The sequence below is a fragment of the Schistocerca gregaria genome, chromosome 3 (assembly GCF_023897955.1).
Source record: "Schistocerca gregaria isolate iqSchGreg1 chromosome 3, iqSchGreg1.2, whole genome shotgun sequence".
NCBI lineage: Eukaryota > Metazoa > Arthropoda > Insecta > Orthoptera > Acrididae > Schistocerca > Schistocerca gregaria.
The window spans coordinates 943,367,348-943,386,951 of NC_064922.1; the positions used below are offsets into that span (position 1 = coordinate 943,367,348).

At 42.5% G+C, this 19,604-nt stretch overlaps 1 protein-coding gene across 1 annotated transcript in view; it reads right to left on the bottom strand.

Moving 5' to 3' along the window:
* Positions 1-19,268, bottom strand: part of LOC126355865 (uncharacterized) — a 713,566-nt gene extending 694,298 nt beyond the window's left edge. Inside the window, exon 1 of the mRNA XM_050006363.1 lies at positions 18,992-19,268. Within this exon, the coding sequence (XP_049862320.1) occupies positions 18,992-19,124 (133 nt within the window). The 5' untranslated portion in view covers positions 19,125-19,268. The remainder of the gene's footprint in view (positions 1-18,991) is intronic.
* Positions 19,269-19,604: the final 336 nt, after the last annotated feature.

Below are 19,604 nucleotides of genomic sequence, written 5' to 3' on the forward strand. Positions count from 1 at the left end.
ATCTCTCCCCTCTCTCCATCCATCACCGCTTCCCCCCTTCCTCTCTCCATCTTCTTCTCCTCCATTTCTCCCCACCCCCTCCTACCCACTCTCTCCTCCCTCTCTCCATCCATCACCGCTTCCCCCCTTTCTCTGACGTCCTTCTTTCACAACTGCCTCCATCTCCTCCTACCCCTCTGTCTTCCTCTCTGTTGACCACCTCCTGCTTCTTTCTCTCGCTATCTTCTCCTCCCTCCTCTCTCTCCATCTCCTCTCATCACCTCTCTGTTCATCACCCCCTCCTCCATTTTAATGTCCATCTTTTCCTCCCCCTCTCTCTCTTCTCCTGCCCCCTCTCTCCTTTCCACTTTCTGTCTCCATTGCGTCCCACCCCTCTATCCCTCTTCCTCCATCTCTCAGAACTTCATCCTTATCTACTGGTACTGCACCTTATCTACTGGTACTGCACGTTCAGATACTGTAGTAGTCTTACAACCATAAGCCGCGCATGATTAGCCGAGCGGTCTCAGGCGCTGCAGTCATGGACTGTGCGGCTGGTCCCGGCGGAGGTTCGAGTCCTCCCTTGAGCATGGGTGTGTGTGGTTGTCCTTAGGATAATTAAGATTAAATAGTGTGTAAGCTTAGGGACTGATGACCTTAGCAGTTAAGTCCCATAAGATTTGACACACATTTTTTTTAAACCATAAGTCGTTATGACAAATAAAACATTCCTGTTTGCTAACAACTTTTCAATGACTAAAAAATTAGATTGACAGGAAGTGCAGAATGGCTAAAAAGGAACGTCTACAGGACAAATGTAAAGATTTAGAAGCATATTTCACTGAGGAAAACATAGATATCGCCTACAGGAAAATTAAAGGGGTCTTTGCAGAACAGAGATGAATGTCAAGATCTCAGATGGAGAATCAGTCCTAAGCGAAAATGGGGAAGCTGAAAGGCGGAAAGAGCATGTAATCTACACAAGGGAGACGAAGTTGAAGACAATATTACAGAAATCGAAGAGGATGTAGATGAAGATGAGACAGGAGATATGATACTGCGTGAAAAATTTGAGAGAGCACTGAAGGACCTAATCTGAAACAAGGCTCAACATTCCATCAGAGCTACTGATAGTCTTGCCCGCGGGATTAGCCGAGCGGTCTCAGGCGCTGCAGTCCGACTGCGCGGCTGGTCCAGGAGGAAGTTCGAGTCCTCCTTGGGCATGGGTGTGTGTGTTTGTTCTTAGGATAATGTAGGTCAAGTAGCGTGTAAGCTTAGGGACTGATGACCTTAGCGGTTAAGTCCCATAAGATTTCACACACATTTGAACATTTGTACTGATAGCCTTGAGAGAGCCAGCCACGCCTGCCCTTCTGGCCGAGCGGTTCTAGGCGCTTCAGTCCGGAACCGCGCGACTGCTACGGTCGCAGGTTCGAATCTTGCCTCGGACATGGATGTGTGTGATGTCCTTAGGTTAGTTAGGTTTAAGTAGTTCTAAGTTCTTGGGGACTGATGACCTCAGAAGTTAAGTCTCATAGTGCTCATAGCCATTTGAATCAGCCACGGCAAATCTCTTCCATCCAACATGCAAGATGTATCCTCGGACTTCAAGAAGAATATAATAATTCCAATTCCAAACAAAGCAGTTGCTGACAGGTGTGAGAATTACTGAACTATCAATTTACTAAGTCATGGCTGCAAGATCCTTACACGAATGCCTTAAAGAAGAATTGAAAAACTGGTAAAAGCCCACCTTAGAAAAGATCAGTTTGTATTTCGGAGAAATGTAAGAACACGCGAAGTAGTACTGACCCGACAACGTTGCATTCGAAAACGTGCGAGTTTTAAGGAGAGGTACAGCTACGTTTACAGAATTTGACGCCTCAGAGAAACCCTTTCACAATGTTGACTGGAATACTCTCTTTGAAATTCTGAAGGTAGCAGGGGTAAAATACACGGACAGAAACGCTATTTCCTACTTGTACAGCAATCAGAAGGCAGACATAAGAGTTGAGGGGCGTGAAAGGGGAGCAGTGGTTGAGAAGGGAGTGAGACAGGATTGTAGCCTATGCCCGAAGTTTTCAGTCTGTAAGTTGAGCAAGCAGTAAAGGAAACCAAAGAAAAATTTAAAGGTAGAATTAAAGCCCAAGGAATAAAAAAAAATTGAGATTTGCCAGTGACATTGCGATTCTGTAAGAAAGCAAACAGCTTGTAAGAGCAGTTGAATAGAACGGACGTTGTCTTGAAAGGAAGATATAAGATAAACATCAACCAAAGCAAAACAAGGATAAATGATGTAATCCCATTAAATCAGGTAACGGTGAGGAAATTAGATTAGGAAGCGAGACACTTGAAGTAGTAGAAGAGGTCTGCTATTTGGGCAGCAAAATAACTGATGATGGGGGAAGTAGAGAGGATATAAAATGTAGACTGGCAGTGGCTGAAGAAAATAAATCTGTTATCAAATATAGAATGAAGTGTTAGTAAGTCTTTCCTGGAGGTATCTGTATAGAGCTTAGCCACGTACAGAAGTGGAACATGGATGATAAACAGTTGAGACAAGAAGAGAACAGAAGCTTTGGAAATATAATGCTACAAAAGAATCACGTAACTAATGAGGCGGTACTGAACAGAACTGAGGATAAATACATTTGTGGTGAAACATGACGAAAAGAAGGAATCGGTTGACAGAACAGATAATGAGACATCAAGGGATCAGCAATTAAGTATTGGAGGGAAGTGTAGGGGATAAAGATCGTAGAGGGAGACCAAGAGATGAATACGGAAACCAGATTCTGAAGGATGTAGGCTGCAGCTGAGGCATCTCTCCATGTTGCTCTGTCCTGTGCAAGCCTCTTCATCTCAGAATAGATATAGCCTATGTCTGTCTGGATGTTCATTGGACTACTGTGTAAAAATTTAAAGTCAATCGATCAAGAACTTCTCCAGATTTTTGATAATAGCGGTTTCCCGTAATATACGAGTATTACGTATTTATTTAGATATTATGTGATTAAAAAAAGGTGTATAAAAACATGCCCGTATTCGAATGCTATGTTCTATCAAAATTTCAAAGAAATCGATGGGAAAGCTCTGGAGATTTACGACTTTGAACACACAAACATTTACATTTTTATTTATGTTGATGTTAATGTTCTTTTTTAAAAAACCGTAAATCTTCGAAAGTTCTTCACCGAATGCTTTGAAATTTAAAACAGTGTTGCAGTCAAATACGAACGAGTTTTATATACCTACTGGAGCGTCATATATACATATCTTTATACTATATGGCGCCCCAGCAGGTATATAGAAACTTTCGCGTCATGGCTAGTCAATATCGACCTCCAGGCACCCGACAATGGGTACGTTCTTGCAGTTTGACTCAATGTGCAAACATCGTCGTTGGCGGGCATTCGAAGAGTATGGACGTATTGTATATACTGTAGTATTCATCGACAGGGCTAGTGAATGGTTCCCCGAGGCTGATTTGGAGACGCGGATAGATTGGGATGAATGCATTTGTTTGACGTGATTAAATATAATGGTCCAATGTGATAGTTCGGACAATAATCGTGGCTCATAGTCGATTACCGTGTGACGAGTTTAGCGTAATGTATCTTGGAATAATAAATAATGACTTTCTACGTTAATTGCGTTTACACAGTATCAAACACAATCTTTTATGAACCACATTCGTAATAATCCATCTCGACGAAAAGAAAGAAATATGAGTGTGGAAAAACGAACAGTGATTGGTGAACTGTACGTAACGGCCAGTAGTATAAAGTCCATTCGGTCATTAAAGTTAATGATAAATTTAAACATTTTTAGGAGACATCTTATAATGCGACGTATGATGAGGGTAAATCCATCAGACCAGAAAGCCTTAAATAATAAAATATCGGCAGTTGGTATTTTTTATGATCTTTCCATGGCATTTGATTACGTACCTTACGCTTTTAGAAGAACTTAAGTTTTATAGAATTGATGGCTTTCCAATCAACTAGTTGCAATCATACTTCAAAAGCAGAATAGAAAACATTACGCTCAATAATGCTAATAATGTTGGACAGAGTGAAAATTTTAGTGAGTGGAGAGAAGTCACGAATGGAGTCCCACAGGATTCAATTTTGTGTCCAATCCTATTCCTGAGAAATGTGAATGACCTTCCACTTAACATTCATCAAGCAGAATGGGTAATTTTTGCGGACGGTACTAGTCTTACAATAAATCACGTTAGAGAAAAATCAGTAGAAGAAACTGTTAATGGCGTTTCTCAAACAACTATAAACTGGGTCCCTGAAATGAGCTCTCCCTTAATTTTGAGAAAAAATATTATTTTTCAGTTATGTACAACACTATGTCCAGTGGCCTTTCCTCTGTAGAGCGATTCCAACTGACGTCATTTATTTCGATGTCTGTCATTCTGACGTTCGCGTAACTATTTAAAAAAGGACCCACATTAAATTTTTCCTGTGTGGAAAAAGGCGTTAGTATTTCGCCCTTCTGACTGTAATCTTCAGTTTCGAGCCCGTTATGATCACAGAGCGTCTGGCATTACGGCTTTGATCCGTTTCATTTGTTATCAGTCGTTAGTTAGAATTATATTTTCGAATAATGAAATATAAAACTTTCTCGAAACCGCCGTCAGTAGTGACGCAAGAATTTTCTTACGCCACGGTATGACCGATTACTATAGAGGCTGAAGTAAATGTTGATTCATGATGACGACGATCAGATGACCGAAACTGGTCGTGAACAAAGGTTTATTTCGTTATAAGCTCTATGCGTCTCTTAAATAAGACTTCCTTCAAATGAGAAACGCTGCATTAAGTAAACAATCACAAATCTGCTATACAAAAACAGATTTTTCTCCATTTTTTCGTTTAGTTTCAACGAGCTACCATGACCACAACATAAGCAACCAGAGAGCTTGAATGTGGAAAGTGGAGACGTATAAGAATAACTCTGTTACACCTGGGGCAATCTCAATCAAACCGGCACGCATACGACTTCCGATCTGGAAAAAATACTGTGGTAGTAGGACGCCCCTAACATTTCTTGGTGTGAGGATAGGATTAGGAGGAGGAAGTTAATGGCGCGCAAACACAGCTCTTGAGGAATTTCAACCAAATTAGGTGTGTATATGTTTTACTAACTGAAAAAATATATTAGTGAGGTGAGACACAGCTAACATCCCAAGGAGCGACGGGAGTCGATGAATACTACAGCATGCGTAAAACGTCCATGCTCTTGAAAAACGAATGATATTGTTACTGATAAGTTTTGGCGTCGCTAGGTAATCGATGGCAATGCTGAAGACATGTAAGCCCTAATGAGAGGAAGCGCAGGCATGTGACTCTGGAACACCTGGAGCAATTTCAATCAAACGTGATACGAATAATATAACATTTGAATGTTATTTTATCCATGGTGGATCTTGTGAACTCCAAACCTGTTAATGAAGGGATACTGAAGAGCGGTACTATAGAATTATGCCTGAACAGTGCTCACAAAGATTCTTTTTAACAAGTCGTCGCCGAAAGGTAACTTCCTTAGAGACACTCCCCATCATTCGCGTCAAGTTGTAAACAAACAGCACGCTAAAAGCGACAGTCCATATTTAAAATGAAGGGCAACCTGCATAAAAATATGTACAGAAACTAAACGGACCAAACAAAGCTGTAGACTAGTAAGACACCTAGACAGCTTCGAAATATGAACCCAGTAAACGAGACGAACTTATCGTGCTACAAGCAGGTAGGTGATTGAGTAGCAGCAAGCGAGGCAGTAATGACTGATCTGCAGTGGGGAAGATTTTATTTTTGTAGGTTCTACTATCCCTTTCATTTTAAATAACGATTGCCGCTTTTAGCGCGCTATTTTTTTACAACTTCCTTTAAGGCAGTTACCTTTCGCCCGTCACTTCTTAAAAAGAATCTTCGTGAGTATTTCTTTCGCAAAGCTCTACAATACTACTTCTCAGTATCCTTTAATTCTTTAGACCATTGTCAAAGACCTTTTACTTATTATTTGTGCATATCACCTGAGCATGCGTCTTCAGTTAACGCGAAACACGTCGTGACTTTTATAAAAGTATTCTACAGCCAGTGCGGATCGTTTCATTCAAAACGGTTTCATTTTAGATTCATATCCGGTTTCGGGCAGTCATGCCCATCTTCAGATTTATAATGTTTCCAGTTAAGTAAACGTTTTCATCAGCTCCAGCAATGCACAAGAGTATCGAAATATTTACCGCCACTTTTATGTTGTCTCGATAGTAAAAAAAAAAAAAATGCTAATATGCCTGCATTTATTTAGATACAGAATGAAACAGTAGTATACACATACATAGGTTCCAGTGGAGGACGTAAAGACGAAGCGCAAGACCACTGAAAACTATCTAAGCGTGAACAACTGTATATATGCATATTTACCATCGAAATAAAATAAAAGTGGCACTTAATATTAAGATATCTTTGTGCGGTTATGGCTCTAAAATAAAAGCATTTGTGTTTGGTTGCGTTATTTAAGAACGTAATTTTAGGATCTTTTACTTCAGTTTGTTCATATTATATGGACATTATTTGCGGGTTGGGACTGTATTGTGAGATTTTTATGAAATAATATATATTTCAACAGTCACTTGTTACTCATATTTTATTAACAAGGAGCATTTACAGTTAGTTTTACATTGGAGTCAATATGAAGGAAACTAACCTGACTTCATATTAATTATGATCTAAAAGTAAGTATTAATGAAACTGATGATGGCAGCATACTGCCGAAAAGCGTCGTGCTAGTAAAATATTAGTAACAAGTGACTCTAGCAGTACGTATTATTTCATGAAAATAATATCGGGGTATTTAAGTAAGTAGACATAGCGGCTAAACAGCAAGTCTTATACAAGAGTTTTCAACCATTAGTATTATAGGCAGAAAGGAAAGAGCCAGCAGAGAGCAATGGAGGAAGCAAATAATCCTAATAAACATACCGGAAATCAATGATTTCGCCGATACTACGTAATCCCAGGCGTGTTCCGTGTGCATTGACAACTATCCACAATATGTTTCAGAGTTGATCGACGCTATCAGCAGGGCTGGAATTCACCAAAGCCTTTAAATAACGTCCCTCCACCCCCCCCCCCCCTCCACACACACACACACACACACACACACAGGTACAGCTGCCCATGCAGCTTCAACACGATGCCACAATTCATCAAGATAGTGACTAGCGTATTTGGGCGAGACAGTTAGACAGTTACTCGGCCACCATTTACCAGACGTTTTCAATTGGTGAGAGCCGGCCGCGGTGGTCTCGCGGTTCTAGGCGCGCAGTCCGGAACCGTGCGACTGCTACGGTCGCAGGTTCGAATCCTGCCTCGGGCATGGATGTGTGTGATGTCCTTAGGTTAGTTAGGTTTAAGTAATTCTAAATTCTAGGGGACTAATGATCACAGTAGTTGAGTCCCATAGTGCTCAGAGCCATTTGGACCATTTTTCAATTGGTGAGAGATCTGGAGAATGTGCTGACCAGGGCAGCAGTCGAACTTTTTCTGTATCCAGAAAGGCTCGTACAGGACCTGCAGCATGCGGTCGTGCATTATCCTGCTGAAATGTAGGGTTTCGCAGGGATCGAATGAAGGGTAGAGCCACGGGTCGTAACACATATGAGATGTAACGTCCACTGTTCAAAGTACCATCAATGCGAACAAGAGGTGAGCGAGACGTGTAACCAATGGCACCCCATATCATCAAGCCGGGTACTACGACAGTATGTCGATGACATACACGCTTCCAATGTGCGTTCACCGCGATGTCGCAAAACACGGATGCGACCATGATAATGCTGTAAACAGAACCTGGATTCATCAGAAAAAGTGACGTTTTGCCATTAGTGCACCCAGCTTCGTCGTCGAGTACTCCATCGCAAGCGCTCCTGTCTGTGATGCAGAGTGAAGGGTAACCACAGCCATGGTCTCCGAGCTGATAGTCCATGCTGGTGCAAACGTCGTCGAACTGTTCGTGCAGATGGTTGTTGTCTTGCAAACGCCCCCATCTGTTGACTCAGGGATCGAACGTGGCTGCACGATCCGTTACAGCCATGCGTATAAGATGCCTGTCATCTCGACTGCTGGTGATACGAGGCCGTTGGGATCCAGCACGGCATTCCGTATTACCCTCCTGAACCCACCGATTCCATATTCTGCTAACAATCATTGGATCTCGAACAACGCAAGCAGCAATGTCGCGATACGATAAACCGCAATCGTGATAGGCTACAATGCGACCTTTCTCAAAGTCGGAAACGTGATGGTACGCATTTCTCCTTCTTACACGAGGCATCCCAACCACGTTTCACCAGGAAACGCCGGTCAACTGCTGTTTGTGTATGAGAAATCGGTTGGAAACTTTCCTCGTGTCAGCACGTTGTAGGTGTCGCCACCGGCGCCAACCTTGTGTGAATGCTCTGAAAAGCTAATCATTTGCATATCACAGCATCTTCTTCCTGTCGGTTAAATTTCGCCTCTGTAGCACGTCATCTTCGTGGTGTTGCAATTTTAATGGCCAGTAGTGTATATTTAAGGCCTTCGAGAGTCGAAAAATGTGTAAGGTACCGACATGACAACGTGAAGAGGCTAGCAAAGCAGATAGGGCGCTGCGAGGTGCTGCGTAGCGCTATTCATTCGGAGAGCCGGTGGCGGTGCCGTACCGCCGTAGTGGTGGGTGAGGATGGAGTGAAAGTCAATGCCGCAGCCGGCAGTGTTGTCGCTTTCTGCATTCCGCCGGCTGCTACCGACTCGGCCGCGTAAATACGCGCTGCATTGAGGCCACAACGCACCTGTCAAGGTCACAGTGCGTGCAGGTTTTACTACAGTGCGTATGGTTTCCTTTATGGCTCTTTATTACTGACTACCATGATCGCACTGCCAAGATGACGAGAAATGACGGCTGGCATCGCACTAACGCCTAAATGGCAGATATTGAGATAAGTTATTATGGAACAGAAATCCAACTAAAAGTGCCCATTAGGGTTCAAATGGCTCTGAGCACTATGGGACTTAATCTCTGCGGACATCAGTGCCCTAGAACTTAGAACTACTTAAACCTGACTAACCTAAGGACATCACACACATCCATGCCCGAGGAAGGATTCGAACAATCGGTGTTTGCTAAAGTTATCGAGAGGGTTGTATATACAAGGTTAATGGAGCATTTAAATTCACATGATTTACATTTAAATTCACATAATTTGCTGTCAAATGTACAGTTTGGTTTTAGAAATGGTTTAACAACTGAAAATGCTATAATCTCTTTTCTCTGTGAGGTTTTGGACGGATTAAATAAAAGGTTGCGAACGCTAGGTGTTTTCTTTGATTTAACGAAGGCTTTTGACTGTGTTGACCATAAAATGTTACTGCAGAAGTTGGACCATTATGGAGTAAGGGGAGCCGCTTACAATTGGTTCGCCTCTTACTTTAAGAACAGAAAGCAGAAGGTAATTCTCCGCAATATTGAGAGTTGTAGTGATGTTCAGTCCGAATGGGGCACTGTTAAGTGGGGCGTTCCCCAAGGGTCGGTGCTGGGGCCACTGCTGTTTCTTATTTATATAAATGATATGCCTTCTAGTATTACAGGCGAGTCAAAAATATTTCTGTTTGCTGATGACACCAGCTTGGTAGTGAAGGATCTTGTGTGTAATATTGAAACAGTATCAAATAATGTAGTTCATGAAATAAGTTCGTGGCTTGTGGAAAATAATTTGATGCTTAATCACAGTAAGACTCAGTTTTTACAATTTCTAACTCCCAATTCAACAACAACCGATATTTTGATCAGACAGAATGGGCATATTATAAGCGAGACGGAACAGTTCAAGTTCCTAGGCGTTCGGATAGATCGTAAGCTGTCGTGGAAAGCCCATGTTCAGGATCTTGTTTAGAAACTAAATGCTGTTTTCTTTACCATTAGAACAGTATCTGAAATAAGTGACAGTTCAAAACGAAAAGTAGTCTACTTCGCATATTTTCATACGCTTATGTCGTATGGTATTATTTTTGGGGGCAATTCTTCTGATTCAAAAAGGGTATTTTTGGCTCAAAAATGGGCTGTACGAGCTGTGCGTGGTGTTAATTTGCTCCCCAAATAGCAAAACTCCTTTACTACTTTAAGTGTCTCATTTCCTAATCTAATTCCCTCAGCATCACCCGACTTAATTCGACTATGGTACAGTCCCATTAAATGAGGTTCCATCGTATTTTAGAGTGGTGCTCTAGAAAAGAAAAGTTCAGGAACGTGGACTGCTTATTGAGTAATATTGTGACGTACAGGAAACGTTGGAGTGACGATCTTACACGTATGTCGCCAAACCGGCTCCGTTTGCGTACCTGGAGATATCTTACTAACGACAGGTGAGACCCTGGCACGTCGAGAAACGGTGCGAGCCGCAACAGACTAATTAATCCTTGAACGATATGACGTTTTGAAGACTATATAAACCCCTGAGTTCTTTTACGCTTCATGTCAGTAAATTGCAACACGGAAAGTCTATACAAGCTGCTATGGTATTTATTGAAACGCTACATTTAACACCACCATTAGTTTCAAGACAGGCTTTCGTCTTTTCCTTTCCATCCCTATTTTTACAAACTGCTCTCATAGTAATTCGGAATATAGAATGAGTTGTCAGTCTCACATGCCGACCAGATGTAGAGACCTAGGCTTCCTCTTGTCCTAATTACCACCAAAAGACTCTAAGGTCGCTTCAGCGCACTGCAGTACCGAAAGGTCAAAGAAGGAGTGCATGACACAATACCAACACTACTTCCAAATAGTTCTTCCCCTTCGCGTCTTTTCTTTACCAAAAGTACAATGAAGAGTTTGGTCTTTCTGTCATCTACAAATTCGAAGAGTTTTTCTGCGTGAAATGCGTAAGATAAATGTTCACTGTAAATCCACATATTTGACGGGACTGCTCTTTAAAAGTGTTGTTCTAAGTGTTATAGCACACTGAATTCCAGGACCTGCGCTGATAACAACACCTCTAAGAGTCTCATGGATACAGAAACACGTAGAAAAAGCGTCCTGCATGATTTCTCTACAGATCACATTTTCTTTTAACTTTAAAATAACCCATGGAAAAATTTATGAGCTCGGGAACAAAAAATTGCAAACGACGTGATGCGAACGCTGGCTGTATTGTTTCTAGATTGCACTCTTGAAAAAAGTGAAAGCTCTAAATTTTGAACTTAATCATCTCGTTAGCATCTCGAAACTATAACATAGTCGTTTGTGTTGCGGTTTTGCGACAGAAATCTCCAAGAAAAAGTAGTTAGTGCATAAAGTAAAGGCGTTTAAAACCGAGTAAGCTCACAGGAAGGCCGGCTGCTGTGGCCGAGCGGTTCTAGGCGCTACAGTCCGGAACCGCACTGCTGCTACGGTCGCAGGCTCGAATCCTGCCTCGGGCATGGATGTTTGTGATGTCCTTAGGTTAGTTAGGTTTAAGAAGTTCTAAGGCTAGGGAATTGATGACCCATAGTGCTTAGAGCCATTTGACCATTTTGACTTACAGGAAGTCATCATCGGAAAGTGAAGACTGAACTCTTCGACCTCTACATATGCTCGATAGGAAATATCCTATTTTTCGTTGTGTACAGAATGGCAATTCTTGGCAAAACTGAAGCAGCTTATTTTATTCGTCGTTGGCACGGAAACTAAATAAGTTATTAAAAAAGCAGTACATGCACTTATCCAGCAAATAACCTGTCTCATTTATTTAAGGAGGTTGCAGACACAGGTTACATCAGCAGAGGAAATGAACAGCTGATGTAGCTCATAGCAGAAAAGATTGCTGGATGCCACTTTACCGTAGCTGGATTCCGTCAGTTGCTGCAATCGTTCAGTAACACGTAACCAACCTAATTTTCATTCAGGTTGCCACCCCATACGGGTACTATAAGCTATACTACAAGCGTTCAATAAACAACTAATCAACGTAAGCTTCAGTAACGACAGGTGTTAGAGTCAAAACTTGTAAAACGGTGAGATCTAAAATACTATCACAGAAGGAATTGGTTGGTTGGTTGTTTTGGGGAAGGAGACCAGACAGCGTGGTCATCGGTCTCATCGGATTAGGGAAGGATGGGGAAGGAAGTCGGCCGTGCCCTTTCAGAGGAACCATCCCGGCATTTGCCTGCAGTGATTTAGGGAAATCACGGAAAACCTGAATCAAGATGGCCGGTCAGGAGGAATATTTATATAAATACAACAGGACAAGTCAGCAACAAGATTACGGTAGAGCATTATCGACTGCTGGTTCATGTTTCACAATACAAAATATTTTTCGTAATGCCTTTTTCTTACTTTTTTGGACAGAACATTTTATTTTTTTATGATGTGGCATTAAAAATACACACAACTCTAAATTTTCACCCTTCCACCACCACCCCCTATTTTTTAATAGATATTTTAGTTATTTCATAATTTTCAACCCCGATCAATAACTGATGAATTATCACTTGATCAACGGTTCGATCGATTCTGACGAAATTTTACATGTATAGTCGGTACGTCTGAGAATCGGTCGTAATCTATTTTTCATACCCGTAAGTGATAACTGTGGTCCATTCCCCAAAACAATTCTCATTTTTTGGACAGAACTTTTTATTTTTTATGATGTCGCATTAAAAAATACACGCCACCCTAAATTTTTAACCTTCTACCACTACCCCCTATTTTTAATAGCGATTTTAGTAATTTCATAATTTTCAACCCCGGTCGATAACTGATCAATTACACTTGATCAGTTATCCCCGCCCGGTGTCTACTGCGATAATCTTTCACTGTTGGATAGATAGGGAATTGAAGAAAACGTACCAAAAGCAACGACTCGAATATCCCTCTTTGAATCGACGTGACTAGACCGAGAAGTTTAACTAGGTAGCACGCGTCATTCGCCAAACCGACTTTTACGCCTAGCGCACACACATCGATTTTTATCGTACGGATACATATCGTACGATCAAATTCTTTTAGTGGAACAAAGAAGTTCCTATGGTCTCCTTTGTTCCTCTAAAAGAATTTAATCGTACAATATTTTTACGTACGATAAAAATCGATGCTGGCGAACACGTTTCGACACTAAACTGCCGACATGTTTGTATGCTCATGGACGAGCCGTGTATCGGCTGCAGTCTCGAGCTCCCGCCAACAACGGCTATTGTGTTACACATATACATTGTGTTACAGGTATACATTACTCTTATAGTCTAGAGATAATTTATATGGCAAAACAACGTTTGCCGGGTCAGTTATAACATATAAAGATTTTCAGAGGCGGAACGAAGTTCGCCAGGTATAGCTAGTCACTCATAAATTGGTTTCCACACCAATACCCAACTCACAGTGCAAGTGTTTCAAATACTCGTTTACTACCAGACTCATAAGAATTCTTGCTTTTAAGACACTCGAATACATATGGTCTGTGGCTCTGTCTCTGCAGATAAAGGGGTTGGCCAAAAATATACTAAGACCACGAGAAATTCGTGCTTCAACATAAATACAGATGCTTGCCAAGCCTGCTGGTTACCTTCTTGTATTTGGCCACAAAACGTTGCAATTGTCAGTCGTGGCCAGAAGTGTTCTGTATAGTTGTGAGTGCATTATGTCGTAACCAAGGGAATCGGAACGTGGGAAAATTATAGGTTCTCTTATGGTGGGTGCTTCCGTAACAAAGGGAGCCGAAGTGTCTGGTTTTTCAAGAGAGATCCGGCCGAATATTTACACCGCACACAGTGAAAGCGGAAAAACGTCATCCGCTAAGTCATAACGCGGGCGAAAGTGTGCGTTGAGTTATCGTGGCAGACAGCCATTGAAGACTGTGTGACGTAAAAGAAGAGGACGACAGGTGCAAAAGTCATTGCAGAACAGTGTCGCACTCGCAACAACAGAACAACACGAAGGGAGCTAAAAATGGTTCAAATGGCTCTGAGCACTATGGGGCTTAACTACTGTGGTCATCAGTCCCCTAGAACTTAGAACTACTTAAACCTAACTAACCTAAGGACATCACACACATCCATGCCCGAGGCAGGATTCGAACCTGCGACCGTAGCAGTCGCGCGGTACCGGACTGGGCGCCTAGCGAAGGGAGCTCCATAAGTAGGAAATTGCAGGGCGAGCTAGGATCCCAAAAACACTCACTGTTCATCCAAATGTCCTTAAGTGGAAAATGTGGTGCAGAAACTTTAAATCTAGGACTACGGTGCAACGGAAGTAAGTCATTTGGTTGGACGAGTCTTGTTGCACACAGCTTCCAACTTTTGGGCGAGTTTACGGCCCGCGAGTGGAACTTGTACAGCCCTGCCGTGGTTCTGCACCGGCCTCGAGGTTACTCTGCAACGACGCATTACTGCCAAGGATTATGAGGCCCTTTAGACGGATCACGTCCATCCCATGAACATCGAAAAAGGTCAGGCAAAGACAGCTCATTTTGAACTGTCACGAAGCAGCGGAAAGAGCGCCACGGACATGATCCGTGATCTGGGACGGCAATCAACAAAGGCTTCTTCCGACGTGACAGTTTCTTCTCAAGAAGTTTTCACTCGTCATCAATCTCCGCGCAGTCTATTTTTTGTTGTCGTCCGCCTGCATTTGGTAGGTCGCTGGCGTTTGCAGGAATAAAAAAGGACAGGGAAGTCGACATGAAGTGTTCCGGACAAATTCGATATGTGACGAAGTCGAACGGCGCACCCATCGGACACCTTTCATTGTGCCACTTACATGCAGTTACCATTGTTATGGCCAAGTGTGAACGTGCATTGTTTTCCTTTCAAACAAAAAAAAAAAAAAAAAATCAAATGTGTGTGAAATCTTATGGGACTTAACTGCTAAGGTCATCAGTCCCTAAGCTTACACACTACTTAACCTAAATTATCCTAATGACAAACACACACACACCCATGCCTGAGGGAGGACTCGAATCTCCGCCGGGACCAGGCGCACAGTCCACGACTCCAGCGCCTCAGACCTCTCGGCTAATCCAGCGCGGCTGCTAGCTTGTTGATGTACAGAATATCTAATAATAGATCAGTACTTAAATATACAGTTCTAAGACCGGCAGTATATTACGATGTGTAGTCTATGTTTTTACAGGTCCCTGCTTCGATATACTTTACGTCAATGTATCGATAATTTCTTTCGATATACCGAGAGCCTGTAATGATACATCTTAGATACCGATATACAAGATTCTCGATATTTTTAAAAATATCAACAGTTGTAGCTGTTAATTCCCGTTGTGTGTCCATAATCACGTCGGAAACCTGAATCACCCGAGTACAACTGACAGTTCCGCCAATGTACTGCCCGTTTTCACCTTCTGTACGCAATACTACCGCGATCTCTATATGTTCATATGACTATCCCATGAGTTGTCGTGAAATACAGATACAACGATTGAAAGAAGGGAGGGGGGCAAGTGTAAGCAATCAAACGAAACGCAGTTCGTCCGTAACGAGTCACCGGAGACCGCGGGTTCCTCCTACCGAAATACTCAGAAAATATCGCCCAACAATCTCCCACATTTTGTAGATGACATTCTGGTTCACCCCGAATATAGACGTTCATAATGCTGTTTACGTTTTCTGCAGTTAGTACGGGCGTCGAAAGTCACGAGTAACTAATTGTTTTCCACAGCTCCTTCGGTACGTATTATGAAACAGCGCATAACAGCCCACCGTACGGCGAGGTGCACAGACGCGAAGAAAGCAGCTGATGGCTAACGCTCCTACTGCTGGAGCACTGCGCGAGTGGCAACAACTCTCATGAATTCTCTGCTATCCTCTTGCCAGTGACACCTTGCTACTGAGTCTGCTGTTTCATAATATGTATTTCAGCAGCTGAGATAATTGTTACTCACAGATTTTTACTGGCACTAGAATATGTAAACACTTAAAATGGCAATATGACGTGACTAAGAAGAGGTACGGTAGCACAGTCTGTCGTCCATGTTAGCATCATATTTAATGCAATCCACCGTACTTTATGCAAGGTAAATTCATAAAAGCCATGTCAGATAATGCACAATTCTCAGACGAGTATTTCGAAGCGTTTGATATACATATACCGTACATTAACTACGAAAAATGCAAGCGAGGTCCGCTACGTAATATTTACCGAGGTGAAGAAAGTCGTGATTATTGGCAAGAGCTGCTGGTAAAATTTCTTTATTTAACAATCAGTTTCGGTCCACACTCCATCACTACGTTCATAAAAGCTCCTACAACATCGTATTCGACCACATAAAAAAACTGACGTTAGGTAATAAAATCCATGAGTTTATCACTGTTGCCACATAATAATATAAATTACATCATCAATAATAAACTATGTTAGGCAGAGCACTCATTGACGTATTTTATTATATAGCTCTAAGAGTAAGCATTTATTGCATTTTAGTTTACCCGACAGGTAACGATACCCCTCGAGCGTTTTATTTAACTTATCCCATTACACGCAGCTCTATTTGAAGGATATCCATGACAGTTGTGTGCATCATCTCTGTGTGTGTGTGTTGTGTACTCTGGCGTAACCTCTTTGCACGGGCATTTTCCACAGTGAAGTGCCCACATTAACCATTGCGCGGTCATAAAGTGGAATACGGTGTTACGTGGAAACAGGCTATGTAAAATTTTAAGTGTGTGACGTGCACTCCTATTAACGGCGTTAGCGACAATAATGACATTTGCACTCAAGAACAAACACGACAGTGGAAGCCATACAAATTTAACATGTGGAGTGTACTATGGCGTAAAGTGCCAGCGCTGAATTTTTCTGCAGTAAGTTTATATCATTCCCAGCACATTTTAAGATGTCATTTGTTACTGTATTTAACCCTTAACCGATTATTAATACACTTTCTTCTATTGCTATGTTACCAGAATCTAAAACAAAAATCTTGCATTTCCCCAATATTAATTTATCTCGTTAACTGGCTTTCGGCTTACAAGGTCGTCACGAGTCTTTAACTGATTATCGTCGTCAAAGAGGATTCAGTATCAAATGAGGAAATACAGCTCAATAACATTACCTCGCCTCTTCTAAACATCACGTAATGGTTACAGTTTCCCAATGCTTCCCATACAGAGTTTGACTCTGTTCCTTCATTTTGCCTGCATTCATTCATTTTGCTGGTAATGTCTACTTACTGCATATGTTTTGTTGTTACAATAGTCAGTTCTATCTTTTACTTAGTTTCTGTATCACCTGTCGTATGAAAGATCTGTTCAATCTATTTTTCAGCACGATTTTCACGTATTAATTTTATTTTATTGAGATTGGTAATTTCACTTATATTGTTGAAAAGGCACTGGCTTCTCGAATTTAGTGCTAATGTTTCTTACTGTTTAATATTTTTAATTGCGTTACCACTGTCTTACCAAAGATGACAGTGTTAATGCTTCACGCTCGATGTCTAACACGTTTTCCAGTGCTGTTCACCAATACTGTAATCTCTTTGACGACGATAGTCATTTAAAGATTGAAGAAGGCCTTATAGGCCGGAAATCGGTTAAAGAAATAAATTAACGCCGTAGAGCATACACAGTATTCTGCTTTACAGTTATAATTGTTATATATACTTGTAAACGGTCAAGTACTGAAATTGTATAAGTAAAGAAAACAAACTGGTCAAGCGCGAGTAGACCTCGCGCTATGAAGGTTCCGTACAAACTTCATGTCCGTGGATAACAGATTTGTGTGGCTCAGTGGCGCAGTGGCGAAGTGCAAGTCTTTGCACTTCAGCCAAGTGCCTACCCCGTCCCTAACCTCTCACATTTAGTTGACCAACACACATTGTTCTCAGAGATTTCTGCAATCAATTAATTGTGCAATTCATTACACTTCTTAACAAATAGTGTACTCGTGAACTTAGATTTCCACCTGTTTTAAGGATCGACATACAAAAACAACTTCATGGTCCAGCAGCAATAGAATTCGTGCTTCTTTATGTTATTTGTAAATCTGAGGAAGATACGTTTGTACTGGGTTGCTTTTACAAGAAACTGTGAACATATTGGTGCTCTTCTTTAGGTATCTTGGTTGACTATGGGGTGAGAAGCACTGAATGTTAATGAAATATCTTGCGATTGTACACGTTGCGGGAAGGGGGTGGGGGACAGAAGAAGAGGCAAAAGAGAGATACTTGTTTTATCAAATAAAACTTTTATCTTATAAAGTTTGTCCTTTCAGTTGCAAGGGGGGAATATTTATCTTTTCTAATGTGCATGTTTAAAAAAGTTTAAGTTGAGCAGTATTTTCTATGTATGAAGCTATTTTGCTTCCTGTTTAGAATTCCTTTCGTTGAAAACGACTGTAATCTAATGACTGGCAACAGCTGGACATTTACACATGTAAATTAGTTCACATTTCCAGTGACGATGTCAAACGAAAATAAATAAATAAATGAATAAACGAGTTCATTGTAACGGGGTTTGGGTAAGTTTCGATAGCAAAATGGATCAAGTAAATATAGTTACTTGAATGTAAAATTTGCGAAGCTTGCAATGGGCAAAGGATCTTCTCATATTGATTTACATTTGTTTCGACAGGATTCAGTAATACAGAACTATGATCTTCATTTGTAGCTTTACGATAGTAAGAAAATCTTCCATCTAAATAAAACTGCAGAATCCAAAACAATACCAAAAATTTTGTCCAAAAATAAGAGATTTATAGTGATAAGCACGCCCAGGCGTTTGTGACTGCAACAGAGCTGGCGTTCGCCGTGCCTAGCTGACGTGACGTCACCAACAAGCGCCGAGGCCTCCCTTTTGTGTCGGTGTTGCCTAAACACGAGAGCCACTTTCGTTCAGTAAATGCGTGGCTGTTGTTTCCATTACGGATTCCCTGGCGCGGCAGCCCAAACTGCCGGGGACCCTGCGCAGGTGGCGACAGCGCGAGCAGAGTGCGCCCGCTTGGGCAGCAGGGGCGCGTGTCCGCCGGTACTCACTGGGGTCGTTGCCGCCGCCGCCCCTGGCCAGCCCCCCTCGCAGCGACTGGGTTCGACCCTGGGCCGTCAGCATCGCCGCCAGCAGGACGGCCGCCAAGCCGAGCGCGCCGCTGCCGATCCTCCGGTGTGCCATCTTGCCGGAACTGGGGCCGCTGTTGACTGGTAGCGTAGCGTAGCGCGACCGACCTCACTGCACTGTGCTGAGCCACCTGGCGGGCCGACGAGCTGCTGGTGGCTGTGGCTGTGGCTGACTGCCGACTGGCTGCCGGGCGCCGCTGGACGCAGCTCGGCCCAGCCGGCGCCCCCTCCCACCTCACCGCGGCGGGCACTTCTCACGGGAGTCGCCGCCCCACTGCCGACCAAGGTCGAGCTGCCGCACCTGTGCTCACCCGCACACTGCTCGTGGTGGCTCCAGGCCTTCGTACCCTCTCCTTATCGTCCTAAAGGACCCTCTACACTTGAGCAACCGACCGTCAAACGGCTTATGTAGGCGTTCTGACTGAAAGACCGAGGAACATCCCTCAAGCCCGTCTCACACGGAGCAAGATTCGCTGTAAGTTTCCTTGCTGGCTCGCGCGACGGCTGCCTTGCGGGCTCCGTCGTCTGCTAGCGG